This window comes from Protopterus annectens, chromosome 4.part1 (assembly GCF_019279795.1).
Source record: "Protopterus annectens isolate FY-2018-M chromosome 4.part1, PAN1.0, whole genome shotgun sequence".
Taxonomy (NCBI): Eukaryota; Metazoa; Chordata; order Ceratodontiformes; family Protopteridae; genus Protopterus; species Protopterus annectens.
In genome coordinates this window covers 756,722,553-756,746,154 of record NC_056734.1, presented here as the reverse complement: position 1 = coordinate 756,746,154, position 23,602 = coordinate 756,722,553, and the positions used below count along the sequence as shown (strand labels likewise).

Sequence of the window (23,602 nt, the reverse complement as noted above, 5' to 3'; positions counted from 1 at the left end):
GCATTATTTAATATTCTACAACCATATACTCCTCTCAGATCCCTTAGATCTACTCACCAAAACCTAATAACCGTCCAAAAACCCAAGTGCCCAGCTGGTCAGCTTCTACTATCCTTTTCCCTAGCTAAATAATGGAATGTTCTGCCCTCCACACTGAGGACATGTGACAACCTTAACACCTTCAAAACTCAACTTTATTCCTACTTCTATCTATACAGGAAATGAAACTGTACTCTCCATCCCATGCCTCCCAAGCTCTCCTCTTCCTTTTCTCCTGGCTAACCCTCTCACCTTCCTAACTTCTCTCACATATATAGAATGTATATGTAACTAAACAGTAACATCTAGCCATGATACTGTTATGCCTGTCTTTCTCATGAACAAACCTATATTTTTTGTACTCTGCATTGAATGCTACCTGTCAATTATAATGCAAATTTTTCTTTGTAATTCATCATGTAATGTAACTTTTGTATTGTGGAGCTTTTCTTCCTGGGCCTCCACTGGAAACGGGCTCCCCGAGCCCAGTGGACCTCCCCGGTCATCAAACTGGAATTAATTAATTAATTAATTAATTAATACATTTTAGAAGAAATTTATGAAAATATTTGGTATGGACGATATAAATTCAGTAGTAGGAACTCAAGACAAATTTAAATATTATTCCTAAAGGTACAATGACTGGACTAGGCTAGACAGAAATTATACTTCACAGGGACATGTGCATTTAATTGAAAGTTTTGATACACATCCAGTAACCTTTTCAGATTACACAAATTATAACCAAGACAAAAATGCAGGGTAATGAAGTAAAAATGAGACACTGGCATTTCCTCACCTAGCTGTTTAAAAGAGAAGCATGTAAAGAATGGGTAGAGGAAATTATTCAGGACTTATTAGGGACGTTTTCTTCAGAAGATATAACTAGGGAGTAGGATAAAATGAAAGTAGAGTATAAAAACATGGTAAAAATAAAAGAAATATAGTTAAGAAGTAACAAGAACTATTTAGAGGGACTGACAAAGGTTAAAGTAAGGGGAAACTTGCAGAAGAAGAGATGGAACTGCAGAGTGCTACAGAGAAAATAAGGGACTACCTGTATAATATGCATGAATTTAGACAGATTGCTGTTAAGTAACTGATTTTTGATAATAATTACAGAGCATAAAAGTTTTTAGCACAATATCTCTGATAACAGAGAGTAGAAAGGGTTGCTACTAAGCTTGAGGAGCCTATAACAGGGAAAATAACCAGTGATCCTTTAGATGTATTAGAAATATTTCTGAAATTTTATGAAAATCTGTACTAAGCAGAGAAATGTGGAAATTAAGAAGCACAAATGGAAATATTTATGGAAGCATTAAATATGCCAAGGTTACAGATAGATGATGCTCAATTATTAACAATAAGGATAAGAAAAGATGCGAGAAAAATTATGATGTATAACCAATCTAAGGTGGCTGTTGTGGTGCAGCAGGTAGTGCTGTCGCCTCACAGGAAGAGGTTCACCGGTTGTCCTCCCTGCGGTCACGTGGGTTTCCTCTGAGTGCTCCAGTTTCCCCTCACATTCCCAAGACATGTACTAGGTAGATTGGACACTCTAAACTGGCCATAGGTGAGAGTGTGTGTGCGAATGAGAGGTATGAATGAACTACAGTGGCAGGGCTTGCCACCCGACAGTGTAAACCTTGGCTCGAGATGATTGTCACTACTGAAGTGACACCCTGATCCCATGCACAAAATGGGAAAAAGGGGATGAGGATGGGGGATGGATGGTATAACCAATCTACTGGAGAATATCCAGGAATAAATGGTATTCCTGTGGAAGTTTGGAAGTAATGAGGGAAAAGTGATAAAGATATGGAAGGTTTTAATAGTAATTTAAAAGGAGTGGAAGCACCAACATCCTGGAAGAAAGCTGTTGGTAGCTGTAATACCTAAAGATGGTAAAGAGACCTATCAGATCCAGCTTTGTGTAGGCATATTTCCATTCTAAACCATGATTATAAAGTATTTATGTCTATAATGGCTAAACAAATAGCAAAGGTGTTGCCAAAATTGAAAGATATGGATCAATGTGGTTTTGTGGAGGGGAGGAAAACATTTAACAACAGTAACATAGCAATGATGATCACGATAGGAAGCAGAATGTAAGAAAATACTACTGTTGGTGGGTCTTGATGCAGAGAACATTCAATGGAGTAAGCTGGGATTTTATGAGTAGGGCAATGGAAGAACCTGCATTCCCTGACACAATAATATGGTTAATTAGGAGGATATAGGAGGGATCGGAAGTAAAAATTAAAGTGGGGGTTCCTCTCTAAATTTTGTCTGAACAGAGGAAAAATCAGGTGTGTCTTTGTTCCCCTTTTTATATGCATTATATTTGGAGCAACTGGCAAAGAAAATCAGGGATTAAGAAATTCAGATATATAATTGATATGGTAATGAAGAAAATTTGGCTTTAATTGCGGATAATACTTTGCACCTGATAAAACCAGAAAAAAAGAAAGATTTCAATGTTGCAGAACATTCTGAGACAGTTTCAAGTCTTTTTAGGATATACATTTAATAAAGATAAAACAAAGGCTACAGATGAAACTATGTACCCACACACAAATGGGCTCAGCAAAACCTATATTTATGGGCACATGATAAAATGAAGTACTTAGGAGTATGGATTAAAAAGGATTCTGTTATGGCTAAGGATATGTGGGAAAAGACTAAGCAAAAGTTAATACAAAGAACTGAGGAAATGGAAGCTCTTGTTTATGGATATGAATAGCAAGATAAATGCAGTAAAAATGTTTTTAAGTCCCTTTAGCTTTATACACAGGTAACCATATCTCTATCAACCAGAGGAGAACTTGTGGATACAAGAAATTATAACAGAGTTGAAAGAGAAGAGAGCAAGAGTCAAGGGGGATAAGGTGATTCTTAGAACAAAACAAGACGGTTTGGAATTACCTGATTTGAAGGGATATTTTAGAGCCACACAGCACAGGCTCCTATACAAAGCACAAGCAGAAAGCTATAATGCACAGCAAAAAAGGATACTCATACCTCTAAACCATACAGAATTCCTCGGTATTTACTGGTTTTGAGGGCAAAATAATGGGGTGCCACGAATTTCCGAGTGGCCCCTTTAAATCTTGTTTCATTGACCCTGATGTCATCACGCATCATGAGGCAGTGCCTAACTGCTTGTTTGAGACTGGGTCTGGGAAAGTTAAAAAAAACAACAGATGTTTATGTCTGCAGCCCACCCGCAACTTGCGGCACCTGCCAACCAAAAAGGATGTGGCAATTACAGGGTGGTTTGAGTGCTATTTACAATTTATGAGAAACAGAAATCCTGATAAATTAAAACAAAATACAAGGTGAGATTAGAATAAGAAGTTATGTACCTACCATAACGTTCCATGTTAGTTGTCTTCTTCTCGCCTTCTTTCTTGCTGGTTGGGTTCTCTTCAAAAGCTCGAGAGCTGCTTACTGGCTCGAGGCCCCCCCTATATCCCATGATGCCTGGCGCTAGATACCCAGATCTCGTTTGGTAACCTAACTACAGACATAATAATAACAATTATAATAATACAGTAAATTTAGCAGGATACAGGAACCTACTGGAGAGACTGACAGAAGTAATAGCCAGAGAAGACTCAGCCAGTGATCAACAAACCTAAGGAACTCTTCTCGGTCTACTAGGATAGGGGGATGAAGGGTGGGACGCAAGAAAGAAGGCGAGAAGAAGACAACTAACATGGAACGTTATGGTAGGTACATAACTTCTTAATGTTAAGTTGTCTATCTCGCCTTCATTCTTGCTGGTTGGGACAGCATCCCTAGCACCTCAATCCTGGGTGGCTCTTTGGAACAAACTCTTCAGAACAGTGGAACCAAAATAAGCTCTGCTTCTGGAAGCCACATCCAGTTTATAATGTGAAATGAAGGTATGTGGATTAGCCCATGTAGCTGCTGCACAAATAGTTTCCATTGGCAATCCGGCCTGAAAAGCCACAGAAGTAGCTAGAGCTCTGGTGGAGTGACCTTTGGGTTTAGCAGGAAGCTCTTTATTTCTTAACTGATATATAAAGGTAATAGTAGAAGTCAACCACTTAGATAAGGTGACTTTTGACACCGGTATGCCTTGTTTTCCCTCAGTGTAAGACAGGAACAACTGGTCTGATTTTCTGATTTGCTTGGTTCTATGCAAGTAAAAGCGTAATTGTCTATGGACGACCAGCTGATGTAACTTGTATTCTGCCTTGTTGGAATAATTTGGAAAGAACACAGGTAGTTCAATGGACTGATTCAAATTATAATCAGAAGTAACCTTTGGAAGAAAGGAAGGGTTAGTCCGAAGAGAAACTCTATCATTGTGAAAAACTAGGTAAGGAGGATGAACACAAAGAGCCTGAAGTTCAGAAACTCTTCTGGCTGACGTAAATGCGACCAGAAGGGTTTTCCAAGAAAGAAACAGGAAGCTGCCGGTTCAAAGGGGGGCAGTATCAGGGAATCTAGAATCAAATTCAGATCCCACGGAGGCGGGGGATCTCTTACTGGGGGCCTGAGTAGAGTGGTCCCTTTAAGAAAGCTTTACAAAGTTTATGGGACATGATGCTGGAATCAGATAGGCCCATATGAAAGTTTAAAATTGCAGCTAGCTGAACTCTAATCGTGGCAGAAGAGGATCTTGTTCGAAAAAGTTCTGCTAGAAATTCTAAAATATGGTGCACAGCGGCTGAAAAGGGATCTATCTTCCTGTTCTCTGCCCATAAGGAAAAACGTTCCCACTTGCTAGCATAAGTTTTCCTAGTGGTCGACTTATGCGAGGATAAGATGATTTCACGCACCGAATGAGAGATGTTGGGAAGCCTGGCTAAGGTTGGAAGTGGAGAAACCAAGCAGTGAGCTGGAGAGACTGATGCAGCCCGCTCGATTGATGGATCAGGAGTTCTGGAATTGGGTCCAGGGTCCAGGGCTGCTCCAGAAGGTGATGATGCAGGAAAGGGAACCAAATTTGTCGAGGCCAGTAAGGGGCAATGAGGATCATCTTGCATCCCAATGTGGTAGCTTTCTGAATTAGTTTGGGAATCAGGGGAAATGGAGGGAATGCATAAAGAAGTCCCTGGAGCCAATCGTGAACTATAGCGTCTCTGGGGCGGTGCCCGGGGAGAGGAAGGAGAGAGAAGAAATTGTTGCACTTGCTGTTGAAGGGGGTGGCAAAAAGGTAGCAGCAAGGCTGACGAAGGGGTGGCAAAAAGGTCGCAGCAAGGCTGACCCCATTTGCGGAAGATTTTGTCCGCCACAGTCTGATTGAGAGACCACTCGTGAGGCATAAGAATTGCTCTGCTCAGCCTGTCTGCTATAACGTTGGACTTCCCAGGGATGTGCGCTGCTATCAGAAACCGTTGGGAAGAGATCGCCCACTGCCAAAGTCTGAGTGCTTCTCGACATAAGGGGTACGACTTGGTTCCGCCCTGCTTGTTGATGTATCATACCACTGACATATTGTCTGTTTGAATTGCAATGGTCCCGGTGGGAAGAGAGTTCTGAAGAGCTTGCAATGCTAAAAGCATGGCTCTCATCTCCAAGACATTGATATGCAGATGGTACTCGTAAGGCTGCCAGGTGCCTTGGACTGTTCTGCCCTGAAAATGCCCCCCCCCCACCCGATCAGGGAGGCGTCCTTGGTCACCGTAGCTACTGGAGGAGGAAGAATGAATGGTCTGCCCTGGTGTAATGATGGGGAAACCATCCACCAAACAAGTTGTTTTTTGCATGACTGTGTGATCATCATCATATGAGACATTGGGAGTTGCTGGAAGGACCATTGTGTGAACAACATCCACTGAAGAATCCTCATGTGAAAACGTGCAATGGGAACTATTATTATAGCCGCTGTCATGAGACCCAATGTTTTTAGGACAAATCTGCCCTGAATCTTTTTGCAACCTAATAAGACCTGCACATTTCGTCGAATGGCTAACACTCTGTCTGCTGGGAGAGTCGCTGACATGTCCTTTGTGTTTAAATTTGCGCCTATAAAGTTGATAGATTGACAAGGTGACAATGCAGACTTTTCAAAATTTATTGTGATGCCTAGAGTAGAGCACGTTTGGATGGTGTAGTCTCTGGCTAGCAGCAGGTGATGCCTGGTGGTTGCAGTAAGGAGCCAGTCGTCTAAATATGGAAACACCTGGAATCCTTGCCATCTCAAGTGAGTGGTGACTACTGCCAAACATTTGGTGAACACCCTGGGGGCTGTGGTGAGACCAAAGGGCAGCGCTCTGAACTGATAATGACTGGCTCCCAGCCGGAAGCGGAGGAATCTTCTGGAGCGTCTGTGCATTTTGATATGGTAGTACGCGTACTGAAGATCTATGGAGCACATCCAATTGTCCTGACCCAGAAAGGGTAAAATGGACTGTAGCGTGACCATCCGGAACTTCGTTCTTTGAACAGACCTGTTTAGTCTGCTGAGATCCAGAATGGGTCTCCAGTCCCGTCTTTTTTGGTATCAAAATGAACCTTGAGTAAGTTCCAGATCCTTGTTGGTCTGCTGGGACTGACTGGATGGCTTTATTTCTTAGCAGTTTTGAAATTTCTTGAACTGCTTGATCCCTTAGATTGGGTGGAACATCTGGAAGGGATTTGTTGGAAAAGAGTGGAGTGCAAAAGAAGGGAATTTTGTAGCCTTCGGATATGATAGAAAGTACCCATTTGTCTTGTATTATACTTTGCCAGGCTTTTGGGTACAGCAATAATCTTCCCCCAACTGCCTCCGAAGGTGGACAGTTGGGCAGCACTTCAGGGATGCTGGAAGGGCTTGTCAGAGAAGGATTCTCTTTGGCCCTGATTTTGCGGACCCCCCCCCTGCCCTAGGGCGGCATCTATTGCTGTTCCCTCCTCTGCCCCTGGAGGGGAACTCTCCACGTGTGTCAGGCACAGCTCCCTGGGATTTCCGGAACCACATCTTCCCACTCTTCTGACCCTTGGGATACGGTCTTGAAGGAGTGGAAAAACGGACTCCAATGGCAGAGAGAGTCTTGCCTTCCTGCTCACACCTGGTAAGGGTATCCTTCATCTGTGGTCCAAACAGAGCAAAACCATCAAAGGGGGTTTTGGTGAAAGACGTCTTGAAGGGTTCCACAAAGTTGCATAACCGCATCCAAGCATGTCTCCTCAAAGCCACACCTGTGCCTGCGGCCCTACTCGCTCCATCTGCTGCATAAGAGATGAGCCGCATGGAGGAGTTTACTACAGAATTTAACGTCGCCAGCTGGGAGGCAATCTTAGCTTGAGCCCTCGCAGCTGATGGTTCTTGAAGGGTATCTCCTAGCTCTTTAAGGAGATCCCTTTGAAGGCGGGTAAAATGGCACAAATAGTTCAGAGACCTCATGGAAAAGGTCGCTGAGGAAAACATCCGCTTCCCATATCTGTCCATCATCCTAGATTCCTTATTAGGGGGATGGACAGACGAAGAAGTTTCAGCCAACTCCTTTTTAGTGGCCGCTGCTACCACCATGGCATCCACGGGAACACCCTTGGTCAGAAATTTCTTGACTTGAGGGGCAGTGATGAATTTTGTGGGCCTACGGGGAGTTGGTTCCATTGAGTCTGCAGTTGACCACGCCTTTCGAGCCACCACCGACATCAGTGGATCGAAAGGCAGAGACACCCAGGAGGTGGAGGGTCGGGAACCAAACGCGTCCAGGAATACCGACTCATCCTCGGAAGGGTTAAGGGTAGTCCAGTTCCCCCTCTGCCTAAGGATTTCAAGGATGTCTGAGAAGGAGACGTCCTCATAGGGGGATCTCGGGGACCCTTCCGACTCTTCCAAGTCAGTATCTGAAGTGACAGACTCAGGGGAGTCAACATGCTTCTACTTGCATTTCCTCTTTCGAGGAGACTCTTCTAAATGAACGGGGGAGGCCCCGGAAGAGGAAGATACACCCAATGGGGTACCCTGGAGCGCTTGTTCCCCACGCTTCGGGTCTGAAGGAGGGGCAGAGGCAGGAGCAGGCACCATGGGGGGAGGAGCCGATGAGGCTGACCGTGAGGCTGACTCAGATGCTAGCACACTCCTCATGACCTCGAAGGCACCCCTTCCCGATACCAGAGAAGGTTCTGGCTCCAAAGAGACCGGAATCCTTCCCGGTACCGAGAGAGAAGGCTCCGAAGCCAATGTAGGAGCTGAACTCACCTGCGCCGAAGCTCCGATGCCACTCGTCCCCTCGGAGCCGACGAGGGAGTCCCGGCACCTAGATTCCTCCAAGGACGGCACCATGGAAGAGATCGGAGCCGACGACGGAACCGAAAGGGGAGGTATCGGCGCCGACGGACCCACGGTTCCAGCCACAGCATGCTCCGGCTCCAAACTCAAGGGATGAGTTGAAGGAGGAACTATGGGAGAAACAGGTAGAGCCGAGCCCTGATGAGGGGGGCTGGATAGCATTTTTGCCAGGGCCTGCAACTTTAAAAGCCTGCTCACCACTCTCTCCAAATCATGGTCAGATAACCTAGATGACCGAGAAGAGTGGGACCGATGACTACGCTCAGATTGCAGTAAGGGTGACCCTGGAGCCGAGTGTATCGACTCCAAGGATGGTGACCTGGAGCGTTTTCGAGCCCCTGACGGTTCCGACGGAAGAGTCGGGGCCGACTGGGAGATAGGTACTTCGGCTCCGGTCGGAGACGAAGTTCACGTAGAGATAGGTGCTTCGTTTCCAGCCGGAACCGAAGTTGAAGCAAAAGCCATACTCGCGACGGCTCCGAGCTGGGAGCCGACTGCTTCGATGGCCTAGAGGGTTTCACTGACTGAGTCTTGGCTGGTGATCCTTCACCAAAATTTCTAATGAACTTTGTCTACTTTAAAAAATAAAACAATGATAAGCCTCTAACTAAAGCGGCTTACTTTGAAAAGGTAAATGGGAGTGGGGAGGGAGAGGAAAACTCTCTAAGGAGAAAACAAGTTTTTAAGGGGGGGGGGACACACTAACAAACTAAAGTACAAAAAAGTCCTAAATATAGTGAAAAAAGAGAAAATATACGACCTGCGCCAGTAAACGCAACCTCGTAGCAGAAGCGGCAAACGAGATCTGGGTATCTAGCGACAGGCATCATGGGATATAGGGGGGCCTCGAGCCAGTAAGCAGCTCTCGAGCTTTTGAAGATGGCCGAGTCGAAGCCGAGGATCGGCTCTGAACCCAACCAGCAAGAATGAAGACAAGATAGACAACTTAACATTAATTCATAAGAAATGCATTTGCGATCCCTGTTTACTGGTAATAATTATTTGTGAAATATTTTCTATTGTATGGTTAGCTTGCTGACTGGAATGTAAGGTGCCTGCTTTCTAATAGTCTTAACTTTGAAAACTTGTTGTGTTGGATGATGTGTGTTATTGGTGCAGTTACTGGGTGGTTTGGGTGCTATTTACCATTTAAGAGGAAGTGAAATGCTGATAAATAAAAACAAAACACAAAGTGAGATTAGTATGATTCGGTCACCAAAGCTGTGGATGAAGGCAAGGTGGTTCATACAGCCTACCTTGATCTGGCCAAGGCCTTTGATACCATTCCCCACTCAGGAATCATAGAAAAACTCACTAAGCTAGACATCAACCCCTATATCACTAGGTGGGTTGTAAACTGGCTCACAGATAGAACCTACAGTGTGAAAGTAGCTGACTCCAAGTCAGACTGCCGACCACTCATGAGTGGAGTCTCACAGGGTTCGGTCCTGGGTCCTCTCCTGTTTGGTATCTACTTCTCTGAAGTTCAGGCCAACACAAAGGGACTCTGGCTGACAAAGTTCACAGATGATTGCAAGTTGGGAGCCATAATTAACTCCCCAAGTGATGCTGACATCCTATAGAAAGGCCTCACTGAGACCAACAACTGTTGTCAGAACCATGGCCTTAAGCTCAATGCCAAAAAATGTGTCATCATCCCCTTTGGAAAAAAAATGGTTCCCATGAATTACCACATCGATGGTAGTCCACTGAACACAGAAGGTGTTATAAGAGATCTGGGAACACAGGTTGACAGCAACCTCTCTTTTGACCACCACATTGCCACTGTGGTCAGAAAGTCCTTCTATCTGGCACATCTCATTACTAAGGGTTTTGCATCCAGGAAGAAAGAAGTCACTGTCTCCCTCTACTCTTCCCTCATTAGGCCAATCACCGAGTACAGTGCCCCATTTGGCATGTCCTCTCACTAGACACCTGCAACAACTGGACAGGCCGCAAAAGTACCTCACAAAGAGGATCCTGGGCCTTAAACACTTGCCCTATATGGACAGACTCAAAAAACTCCAACTATTCTCTGTCTCATATCGCCTACTTTTAGGCGAGCTCTGCTTGACTTACAAAGCCATATCTAACCGAACTCTGTTAGAAATGCTACATCTAAAGAAATCCCAGTCCCTCCGCACTACATGGTCCAGAGACCTCAACCTCATTACCACAATCAACAGAACAAGCTGGAGGGACAGTTTCATAACCCAGAGACTGCCCATGCTATGGAACAGACTTCCCACCCATGTCAAGTGGAGCACTTCACTGGCCCTCTTCAAGAGAAATCTTGATGAGTGGATGGGAAAAAGAAAATTCACCCTGGGGATCACTCCAGTGGCTCTACTCGACCATGGCACTGGGAACTAAGGTTGAGTCGCACGATGCTAAGGTAATCCTATGGGCTAGGCGGCTCCAGGGCCATCAGCCTAGTACACACCAATGAACCTATGAGCCTAAAAGGAATGCATTTGCGATCCTTGTTTAATGGTAATAATTAGTCATGAAGTGTTTTCTATTGCATGGCTAGCTTGCTGACTGGAATGTATGGTGTCTGCTTTCTAACAGTCTTAACTTTGATTTGAAAACTTGTGTTGGATGCTGTGTTTTCGGCAGTGGTATCCTTAAGAATACCAATAATGGCAGTGGATGGCTAGGCGATGGGTAAATATTTAATGTTGCTATTTGTGTAACTGTTTTTTACTTGACTTTTTCTCAAAGGCAAAAATCAAAGCTATTGACAAGTGGTTTTAATACAACATTGTCAGTACTTTTTGTGTTTCTTTACATACTCTTATTTTTCTTTTGAGATTTTTTTCTAAGGAAGTTATACACCACTGTTTTAACAATTTCCATATTATGCAAATCAGGGTTCTCCGCCACAACCTTTTACCTAGCAGGCTGTTATCAGAGCAAGACAATTAAGTGGGGAGGAGACTGCAGAGCTGCCATGTGGCTTATAACAAAGCTATGTGGCTGCTGTTCTAAAGGTAACTATTGTTAGCACCTTAGCTTCACGTGTTAGGGGCCATGGACAATCTCGGGCGTTTAAGATTTCATAGCAATTTGCAAACTGTAATTTGTAGTGTAGAAATAATAATGTCTATACCACTTCATCTTTCAAAATGCAAGTGTGCGCTCTGCAGTTGTATGTAATGTATGTTTGCAACTTAACATGTAAAAGACTTTATGCCAATCAGTTATAGCTTTCTATAGTTCTTTTGAGCAGTACATTTTTTGTAATGAATGGATTCCTTGTGGGAGTTGAACAAATCCAAGGTTCAGTGTTTGCTCTGAAAATGGTAAAGACATGTTAACTATTAAATTTATTTTTGACCACAGTCCACAGTATATGGATGCTCCTGCTGTATCACATCTTTGCTTTTCTGACTACATTTCTTTAGACAAGGAGTAATGCCATGTGGACAGCTATGCTCTTAACCTTCTTATCTCCAAAATGTAAAACACTGTCTGTAGTAATATGGAACAAATTGCTAAAACGTGGAATATAATAACAGCTTATTAACAACTTCACCAGGAAGTTGACTTGATGGATGAAATGTCCTCAGTAATTATTTACTGTGTATTAGCAAAAGGGCAAGTAAAAAAAAATAATAACCCTGAATGTGGAACACACCCTTTCAGTGTGGAACTGCAAGGAAAGTGAACTTTTAATAATTAAAATGAGGAAAATTCTTCCTAATGATGTACACTAGAGAAGGATATGCCAAAGATCTGATTTTAATAAATTATGGATATCTTTAAACTACTGTTGTAGTTTAGGTTGGAAGCTATAATAATCTACTGAATTCCTCTAATTGTTTTAATTTGTTTTACTTGTTTGCAGGTTATTTATATTGGTTTTACCTTCTGTAAGCAGTCTTTTGTGATAAAACACCTTAATAAACTTGATTATTTCTGGCTGTATTTTTGACATTTGTGTGATGGCATATGTCGTGAGTTTTGTCCGCCACTGTACAGCAATGTTGATTGTAAATACTCTAGCTACTTAGGTGGTCGTCTTTAAATGGGATGATCTACGAGATTTGGAGAATTAAAGAAGTGCAGAAAGTTAACAGTTGTAATTGTGTATGTTTCTGTAGGATGTTATCATACCAGTCGACCTCTTAGCTCAAGAAATCTGGACAAAGACAAAAATTATGGGGGTTAAAGGCCCAAAAATAGGGACAGATTTGGATTATTGCTCCTATAAACTTAGAAAGCTGCTAGGAAAAAAAAAACAGATTTTGAGTTAGTATGCATTTTCCAAAGGTTATGAATGGAGAAAATCAGATGTCTGTAATTGTTTCATGACTTCAGCCATCAATGGTGTATCAGGAAACCACAAATTTTATGAGGGATAGAGTTAAAAATACAAGGCAAAAATCTGAACAGGTTAGAGGTATAGTGCTTTTCTGTAGCTGAATGCAAGTGTGTAGCTGTGGAAATCTTTTGGTTAATTACTGGTTGCTGTTATAGCATCTAAGTTACCAGTGTGCATGCATGTGCACATACTGCACTATGCATCCTGCCGTCGTTGACAGTGACATCATAAACCTAAATGATGGAGTGCAGTTTGCCATGACTTGCCAATGTATTAGAGCTGTTTGAGTGTACAGGTTCCATTTCAGATCATCTTTGCTTCCCTCTTTTGTACTCAGACGACATTTACTTCTGCAGAGGTTGTGCATACTTACTGATACTGGTGGACTGTGGAAGATTGTGTAGACTTTTATGATGGAAATGTTCTGAAATGGGCAGTTTTGTCATTACTGGTTCATGCATTTTGCTTCATTGCTTACTGAAAAAATGTTCAAAACAATAAATTTAAAACTCACTCTAACAATTGTGCTGAATTATACAAGGAATATAATTTAATACAGTCAGGAAGGTGTATCAAAGAACACATGTATGTTTCGTGTGCAAGGTGCCTATGATTTGAAAACAGCCCATAGGTAACCTTTATCTGTCATGGGGCACATGCATTTTCTTTGAATGTGGGTTTCAATGCTGTTTCAATGAATGTGAGTTTCGAGGGCAGAAAAGTTTTAATACTAAGTCTATTTTCATTGCGAGACTGTCTTGTTTTGTTTAGCAGATGTCTGTTAGTGTTTGTGATATAAAATGACAAATAAAAGTTTTAAATGAAATCCAAATAATCATTGTAGAATTAAAGCAGTATGAACATTAGTGTTTATAGTAAATGAGGCGAAATAGCCACGTAATGGGACAATGGAATGGCTGCAGGGGGGGAAGGCTGTGTATGGGGGGGCCCCATTTGACCATGATTATGTGAGGGAGGAAGGGCGGCAAACTCAAAGACAGCCCCGGGTGGCACAAATTCTACCTACGCCACTGATCAGCAGCCCATGGAGATTGACGTTTGGATGTCCTAACAAACTATAATATTAACTTACTAAGATTAGAATATTGCCTACCAGTAAATGCCCTACTTTTACCACAAAACCCACATACTGCAAGTCACCAAAAACAAAATCCTAAGGTTCATCATCTTCTCCCTTCCCAGTGAACATAATTGCTACACATTTCAAAAAAATGGTTAACATTTACTACAGGGTCTGGAGGGCCATATTTTGGTTGTCTGTCCTTCAGTTTGCATTTGAAAGTTGGTATCCTACAACTCCATTGACGTGGACGGGGTTACATAATTATGTATGCAATCTTTATGTTTATCAGTGTACAGATTTGAACCTATTTTTCATGGGTCTTTGTCTAGACTTTTGATGTTTCCAAGTTGAGAGGTATGATAATGATGAAATGAGGGAGGGCTAAAGAAATAAGGAGAGAGTGGAATTTTTGACACAGATCCTTAACAGGAATATAACAGCCATACAAAATATTATATTCATAAAGTAGCTCAAAGTATTCTAAGAACTAAGCCAACACATGAATGTAAAAAGGAGATTCTGCAGACAGAGATATCTGTAATTAGGGGGTACAGAGAATAGGCAAGATGGGGCAAGAATTTACTGGAGAAATCTGGCAAAAGAGCCAAGGTATTGAGAGCAAATAATTAGAAAGGTAATAGAATGGAAAGAGGAGAGGAACAAATTTTGACTGTAGGCTAGATAATGCCTTCCCTATCAAGGACTGATACCCGAGTATAGGCAAAGAGAAAGGTTAGGGGAATCCTAAGTGAAAGATCAGCACCGGTAGAGTTTTCAGCTGAATCTAGAAAATAAGATTCTGTTAAAAAAGGGATAACTAGTATGGTATATAAAATATTGCATGATAACCACAGGAATCAATCAGAAGAGGTTAGAAAAAAATTGGGAAGAGAGACTGGATAAATAATTCACAAAGAAACAATGGGAGGATACATGTATGGCTCCCAAATTTACAACAAAGTGCAGAAGATTTAGGATTTTTACTTGAAGTGTTTGCATGGTTATTTTTGTACCCTAAGCACACGCCAATGATTTTTTCCTCAGGTAATCTGCAAATGTTGGAGGTGTGATGGAGAAGAAAGAGGTACTTGGGTACATATTTTTTGGGAGTGTAATGAGTTGGTGGGCTTTAAAAATTCTCTAAAGACTTCTTTGTCAGAAATACTGGGCGAGCAAATTGGCGTAACTAAGGAAATAATTTGTTGAGCTGGGATACAGGATCTGAATTGCCTAGACAAAGTAAGGCCTTGTTAAGTTTAATTCTGGTGACTGCCAAAAAAATTAATTACTAGAAAATAGAAATCAGGTCTAAACCAATCATATTTGTAGTAGTGAATATGGTAACAGAGATAAAAGACATGGAAGTGGGATCCTTAGAAAAGAGTAGGAGCAAATTACATAGAAAAAAATAGGAATTGTTGGGATAAGAGGTGCAGAGCAATGTTTTTGAGGATGAATAAGGTTTTAAGGGAAGGCAGGAAATGAGTGAATTATACAATGTTAGATTGACAGTGACTGCACAGAAGATTATATGTAATGTATAATGTTTCTAACTGAGAATATGTCAGTGTGGTTTGTTTTCATTTATATAAATGTATGATTGTTTGTGTCATAAATGATAATTCAATAAAGATGATCAAAAAAAGGTACGAAAATCATCTTTACTTATAGATACCACCATGTCTTCAGGTAAACAATGTTTAACCTTTGTTTTTTTTCTTAACAGATACCTTCTGTGACCACCTAGGAGAGGAGTCTGTGTCCCTTTAAGAGGTCTCTTCTCCTAGGACACATCCAGTAGCATTCCCCAGAGAAACTGTGTGTCCCAGTAAAGATGGTTCTCCTACGTTCAGTCTGCACACGGGAAGAGATGGAAGATGTGGCTGACCCCAACTTCATGGTGGCCAAAAGAATTACACCACAGGACACTGGAGAGGTAAGTGAGTGGTTTCAAGAAAAACAAATAGCCACTGCAGGTTCACCCACCACTGGCTGAAGCACAGACAGAACCTGTGTCATTGACATCTGCTCTCAAGTAAATTGTTTTTTCTTTCTAGGAACTGTGAAATTCGGACACGCAGGAGCATGGTAAGTATTCGTTCTGTGACTAATAATGCATCTGATGCTGTTAGGATCACTGGAACAAGTGGGTCAGAAGGTAAGCTGTTAAAAGTCCACACAAGCAGCACACTTACATTTATCCATAAAGACAAAAGTCCCCAAAATACAGTAATGCACAAACAGTATACTAAAAATGTGTCAGAAACACAGAAACCTTTTAAAAGTAAAATTAGTCTGACAGAATAAATGGCAGGTAAGTTTTCACAGTGTGAACGCAAGCACTACATGCCCTGTCACTGTCCCTATTCAACTGAAACACTGCCCTACAAAGTTTGCATAAGTAGCACATTTCTACATCAAAGAAGCCCCCACACTAGCCAAAGATAAAGACAGTGGTCTCACAGGACATGAAATAGAAAGTGATTAAGAAATATCGAGTTTCTAAAAGGGACCGCAACATATATACACATTAAAAAAGAAAATAGTACATTTGTACACAGACACACACACACACACACACACACACACACACACACACACACACACACACACACACACACACACAAAACACATTTAAAATAAATAATGTCAGTGCGAAAGAGTTCTCCCAAAGGGGGTTTATTGGCCAGAAATGAGCTGAAATCCCGGTTGCTATTCTTGTGAAGCATCTGAACTGCTTTTTCATGAGTCAGTAAAAAAAATAATGAAGGTTTTCCACTCTGACTGCTGATTTTCCCTGCTCAAGGCTTACCAATCAGCAGTCAGAGTGGTGTTGGACAGAACCAGAGCTTTTGGAAGCTGACCACAGTTTTGTCTTGGGCAAGACACAACACATACAGCCTTAAAGGCTCCTGCAGCAGTGAGAATGGCGAACATATGCATTAAAGCTAATGATTAAATAATACGATTAGAGGAACAGAATATAAAAAGCTGAACAGATAAAAAGGAGGGTCAGCAACAGTGTTGAGATAATATGACAGGCACAGTTGTTGGCTATGAGTTAATTTTGAAAGATTTTATATTCAATGGTGGAATCAACCATTTATGTTTTGCATGTTACTGTTTTTTTTTTTTACTGAGCATAATTAATCACAGAATGCATCCGAAATCATCAACAACTATTACAATGAATTATCTACTGAATTTACAACCAATAAATCTACATACCATTCACCAATCTTATGTTTGCCTCTGTTTCAACTCCCTGTAAAGTTCCTTTCCTTTTCATTTCATCACTCTGGTCCCCACTGTGAAGGTAATGGTTCCACACATGGGAAAACATCTTTTTTTTTTAAATTTCTCCCTGATTAATAAGCTCTCCTCCAAGTGCTTTATTACCTTTATAGTTCCTAACATATATTCCAAGATCAGCCTAACCCTTGATTTACACTTTCTGGTTATCAATGTTTTGGCTGCTAACATAATTAAAGCTAATAAGGCTTTCTTATGTCCTGACATTCTAACTTCCCTACTCCAACTTAGTATCATCATATCTGTAGTACGTTTGGAATGTTCAACCAGCATTTGCACCAGGGCAATTTGCAGTGCAGCTTTAAACTCCGTCAGCTCTACACACTCCCAAAAGATGTGCTCACAGTTTGTAATCTCACTCCTCACACATCTTCAATTACCACGAACTTGAATAAAAACTCTTTGGAATCTACATAGAGTATAAAATATCTAGGTAAACATTTCCATGAAAATATCCTAAACTGTCTCAATTTAGTTGGATACTTTGAAGCCCTGCACACTTTCCCACCTACTAATCCTTCGTAACATATCCACCTAGCCTTTTCACCAAATCCTGCCTGAATTCCTCTGATTTATTTTTATAATTATTGTGTAATTCTGTGTGCTGTATTAAGTATCCTAATTTTATAGCCCTATCTGTTCTCAGTTCCATGAAATATCCCATCAGTGATATAAGATTTCCAAACCAGAAGATGGATGAGGCAGCAACATCCATCTCTCTTGTAGTCTATATTATTCCCTGATATTGGAGCATATCCCTATTATATAATCCAAACAGTTCTTTTGCTTCCTTGCACCCGCTTAACCCTAGTTCTGTTCACCAACCCAGTCATTTATTTTTTTTTTGTTTTAATCAAGGATGTAACAAAATGTTACCACTAGGAAAGCTGTTTATATAGTATAAAACCTGATGCTCCTAAAAGCTTAAAACAAAAATATAACAACTGGGATAACAAACTGCAATATTCCTGAAGATTGTTAAGAAATTCAAGTCAATGATGAGGATCTGGATCTTTCAAGCTCCGTGTATGGACTGAAATGTATGAGCAACTGATGTTAGTTGGGCTGAGTGTCTACAATGCATCACTAATAAAAAGATAAATATTTTTCAACTCAGTTCATAAAACTGATGCTGTACACTGATATACTGATGCATCAATCGGAAATGTATTAACACAGAATACATCAGTAAATAACTTAAGGTAGCTGTAAAAGTAGCTGCCCCTTCTGATGCATGCTTCAGGTATATTCTTATCTCAGATGTCTGTGTTACTGCGATCAACAAGCACACCCATACATTTACATAATATACATATCAGATATTCTGCCTGAAGGTGGGTATGGAAAATGGATTGTCACAAGATGTCAATTTTCTTTCACATTATTTGTGATAAAAGGATGGTACTCATTTATCTGAAGTGTGTCCTCCTGAATGGATCCAGGACAGTTTAGCTTGCACAGTACAATTGTGTAAAATGTTACCATAACAGTAGTTGTCCTTCCATTTTACTGCTGCAGTAGTGTTTACCTAAGGTATCTCCTGCTAAGGATAGCCCAACATCTGGCTAGTATACCCAAATCTTCAGCACTTATAGGTGCCGTACGTCACATGCAGGGCATAAAGGTGATGTACAGATGCAAACACTCAGAACTGAAAAAGCCCTAGGGGGTCTCTGGAACAGAATAGAGGAAGTTGTCTGTTCAGAAGGGAAGCAAAGAGATCTACTGGAGTTATAGCCCACCAACGGACAGCTCCAGGAACACCTGTCTGTGAAGCATTCATTTGTCAAGCTTGTGTTCTGGACCTGTTCAAAGAATCGACCACTAGACTGTGCTCAAAAGGAATGTAAACTGCCTGAAAAGTCACTTCATACTGGATAGCTAGATCCCAGACATGAAGAGCCAGTCTACAAAGGAGATAGCACCTTGTGCCCCACTGCTTGCTGACATACCAGGATGAAAGAGACAATGAAAAGCTTGAATAGCCAAAAGCAGAGCTCTCACTTCTTTTATATTGATATGATCCAACCTCTGATGAGGTGGCCAGAGACCTTGGACCTTTAGGGGGCCATAAGAACCACCCCACCCATCTCAAGCATCAATGAAAAGTCCTGCGTGGGAACTGGAGCTTGAAAGGAAGCTCTGGATTGAGCCAGAGCTGATGAATCCACCAAAAAAGCTCAAGCTTAAGACAAGAAAGAAAAGGAACAAGGAACTCCAAGGGGTGACAATGTTAAAGCCACACCGATCTGAGGTTCCACTGAATCTTCCTCACCTGGAGCCTGGCAAGAGGGAGCATGAGAATGTGGAAGCCATACATCTCAGAACCCAGAGAAATTCCCTGGCTGTGACAGAGGACAGAGGAAGAAGGGGCTGGAAAAAGGTTGTCAGACAGAGCCATGGGGGCAGGAAGAAAATGCCAGCATGTGAATGGGCTGAAGCCTGCATCTGAGGAAAACATAATCCTGGGAAAGCTTCAGAACCAATTTTTGGAGGTTTATGGTGAACCTCAGACTCTGTAAAAGACAAGTGATAAACTGGAGATCCTGTAAAGTACAACAGATCAAAAGCCATTTTTAAAAAAGAACCACAAGGTCTGACATCATCATTTCAATTAACATTTAAAGACATGTCAGTAAACCAAATAAACCAAACACAAAAACACAAAAAAAACACACAAAAATTATATGGGGAAAAAAAAAACCCATAATGAAATATGTTAAAAACATATTAAAAATACTTTGGTTGGAAGAAAAAGAATTGTATTGGATTCTCCGTCTAAAAGCGGTTGGGTGGCCAGGATTAAATGAGCTTGCATCCATTGGGTGTATTTTAAAATTAAAGGCCTTATCAAGATAATGGGTGAGGGCATAACCTGATTGTTCTACTCCATTTCATCAGTTTATATGTTTTTAATATGTTTTTAACATATTTCATTATGGGTATATGGGTATATATATATATATATATATATATATCATTTTTTGTGTTTTTGTGTTTGGTTTACTGACATGTCTTTAAATGTTAATTGAAATGATGATGTCAGACCTTGTGGTTCTTTTTTAAAATGGCTTTTGATCTGTTGCACTTTGTCTGAGGAAGTTTTGATATTTTTCAAGAGGAAAGCGCTAACTACTTATTAAATCTGAAGGTACCTGCTCCTTGCCTTGGTGTAATTTTTGTTATTCAAAAGCCTGGCCTTGATATTATCAGGAAAAACCAGAAGATGTAACCAGGAATAAGGCCTTGTCACTGAACCAAAGGCAGCAGCCCTGGAATAGGCATCATCTCTGTTATAGCTGCATTTTACGGGTCTATATCATATCCTTGAAGAACCATTCCATCGAATGCCTCTTCATCGACACGTAATCAGCGAAGTCACTAAACCGCAAATGTTCACCTCAGTGATTTCTTTCCCTGGGAAAGAAATCGCTTGGCTATCCCTGTTAGTTTGCCATTTTCTCCACTATAGTGCGATCTTGGAGTTGGTATATTTAGTTGGGGGATGTGGGGGGCAAAGCCCCCCACTTTGTTATGTTTGCAGTAATCTGTTTGTGTTTTGAGGGCTAGTGATTTCTTTCCTAGGGAAAGAAATCTCTGCTGTGAAGGTTCGCAGTTTAGTGACTTCACTGATTACGTGTCGATGAAGAGGCGTTCGATGGAACGCCTCTTCGAGGATTTAATATAGACCCCATTTTACTGAGTGATGGGCAACTTGAGAAGTGGACCCTAACAAGGAAAGGGCAGGAGCCTTCTCTTCAGAATCAGGAAGGTTAGATATAACCTTAGAAATTTGGGAAAGAAGGGTCAAACCATATCTGGTCATACAAGTCTCGCAGTTAATGGCCCTAAAAGACAAGGTGGCAGCAATATAAACTTTCTTGCCAAACATTTCCACAGCTTGTCTATCCTTACCAGAAGGAAGAAGCTTTGTAGATGGCAACAACTTAGATGGTTTGTCAGAAGAAACTGATACCACTTAATGATCAGCAGAAGGGCACTTTGCAGGCACCTTGGAGAACCTATCAGGCTTCTTTGGTGCAAGAGGCTGAGAGTCGAGGGCTACAGAGGCTGCAAAAAAAATAATCCAAAAGGGCAGCCAGAAGAGGAGTGACAGCTGATGGCTTGGAAGACTCCATTTGCAAGAGACCATAATACCACTTTTGAATATCACAGACCTGGGAACAGTCCCAATTAAAATAATCTATCATGCAAGCAACAGTATCCCCAAAGAACAACTCTTCCATGGAAGAATCTGAACTTAAAGAATCTACTTCCTCCAAACTGTAGTCCAGAGGAAAGGAATATTGGAAGAGTAAGTCAAGGATTCTTCCCCAGAATCCAAATTACCATCCAAGGAATCCAATTCCCTAGGCCTCTTAACAGGAGTGAAAGACATGGGGGGGGGGGGGACGGGGGACAGGGACAGACACATCTTGAGGAGGCTTCAAGGCAATTAAAGCATTAAACAAACCTTGAGTGAAATCCTGCCATTCACTCTGGGGATCCTTAAAACAGGAGAAATATGCTTAGTCTTCTGTTCTTTTCTTTGTGTGATCACCGCCCAAAAAACCCTCAAAGGGTCAGACCTTTGAAACAACTCAATAATAATGTTAGGAATTTCCTCCCTCACTAGAATTTGAGGAATCCCCTTCAGTCCCTCGTTCCCTCGGATATTATCAGCCGAGGCTACCCCTCAATGTCTGGTGCAGACATTGTAAAAGCCTCCAAGGACATGCAAAAATTTGGATCAATACCGGCCTCTGATTGGGTCGCGGCAGAGGAATCTGAAGCAAGCACTGGACAAGTCTTCAGGGCTCTGATTACTCTTTGAGAGACATCCAGTGGAGCCTGTACAGCAACTGGATTGGACTTAACTTTTTTGGCTTTCTTTGTTTCAGACAGCTGGCCCTCAGAATGAAGGGATTCCACCACAGCACCCTGAGCCAACAGCTTAAGTCACTGGTTCTCAACAGCTATGGACAAATATTCTTAGGCACAAATGCCTGGCAGATAGAACACTGCATATATTCATAAGAAGCACCCGTGCAAAAAAGACACTGGTCATGACGGTCTTTATGGGGAATCTGCCTCCCACACTGACATTTTCCCTTTCTGGATGATAAGAATACAATATCATACAGTAGTAAAAAAAGAAGAGTAGAAACCCCGATGGGGCACTTATTTGAAAAATGGCTTGGCAACCAGCACAGCAGAAGGGCATTCAGACCGACTTATGATAATGGTGTTCAGACTGGCTTCGCAGAAGTTCTGAGTATTTGCGTCCATACGTCACCTTTATGCCCTACATCTTGTGCAGCGAGCATATGTGTGACGTATGGTGCCTATAAGAGCTAAAGGCTTTGGTATACTGGCCAGACATTGTGCTGTCCTTAACAAGAGATCCCTTAGGTGAAGAATACTGCAACAGTGATATGGAAGGACATCTACAGTAATTCTAGAACTTCAGTGGTGTTTCATTCAGCACAGATAGGCCCCCTTCAGGAAAAACTTGTTTGCTTTTTATATCCTTTTTCTGCCTTCTTGCAATTCAGATTAAGTGTCAGCTTGAAAAATTCTCTCCCCATTCCTCAATTTCTTTTTTTTTTTTTTTTTTTATTTTAGCTTCCGGAAAATAAGGGAGTCATAGAGAGCCCAACACTCCGTTTATGGGTAGTCTCTTGATACATGGGTTGAGGACAGAGACCTCTGTTGCAAGAAGACAGACCCTGAAGAAATGTTTGAGTTTTGGCTGATGGCTTCCTCCACAGACAGCACCATTCCTGATGAGGAATGTCTAGCTGAATTAGATGCCCCTGAACATGTGCAGTTATTGTATGAATAACTGAACTAATCTTTTTTTAATGAAAGCACCAACAATGAATATTGATTGCTTCTGGATTCCAGTCTTGACAACAGTATAAGCTACTAATAATTTGGAGAAAAAAAGCAGAATACTCTTAAAACCATTTTGAACACAAACGTAACTGTTACAAAAAAAAAACAATAATAAATTAAAAAAAATACTGCTGAAACTGATGGAAGTACCTGCAAATGTTTCATCTACTGTAAAAATGTATGTAATTCAAATAAAGAAAAGCTGCCCATTATTTTCTCATCTTCAGCCAAAATGAGGCCCCCAGAAACTCAGTGTTTCTACTCAAAACCACTGCATTATGTTTGCATGCAACAGGATTTAATCAATGGACAGAAAATAAACTATCATGATGTTAATAATACAATGCAGCTATTGCAATAAATCATGCAATCACTTGCAAATGCTTTTATTCATATGCCATGGTTAAGTTTCACTGTACTTTTGAAAGCAGCAAACAAAAAAATACAGACTTAACAAATGAACCTGATAGTTTCAATCTCACCTGATTATATTTGGCATCCAGGGCTATATTCAATTTACGCAGCTGGACACTTTCAGATTGTGTAGTTGTCAGGGACTGCAGCTCTTCTTGCAGTTGTTGTACTTTGGTCTGTGGGGTAGAAAAAGATCAAGTGAACTTAATTCTAGCAAGAGTTCATCCATCACTAAAGTAATGTGATGAAATTTACTTAAAGCACCCCACAC

General features: G+C 41.3%; 1 protein-coding gene across 1 annotated transcript in view; it reads right to left on the bottom strand.

Annotated features, from left to right (window-relative positions):
- Nucleotides 1–23,602, bottom strand: part of CCDC150 (coiled-coil domain containing 150) — a 2,807,665-nt gene that overhangs the window by 1,183,989 nt on the left and 1,600,074 nt on the right. Inside the window, exon 15 of the mRNA XM_044070503.1 lies at nt 23,400–23,507. Coding sequence (XP_043926438.1) covers nt 23,400–23,507 — 108 coding nt within the window. The remainder of the gene's footprint in view (nt 1–23,399; nt 23,508–23,602) is intronic.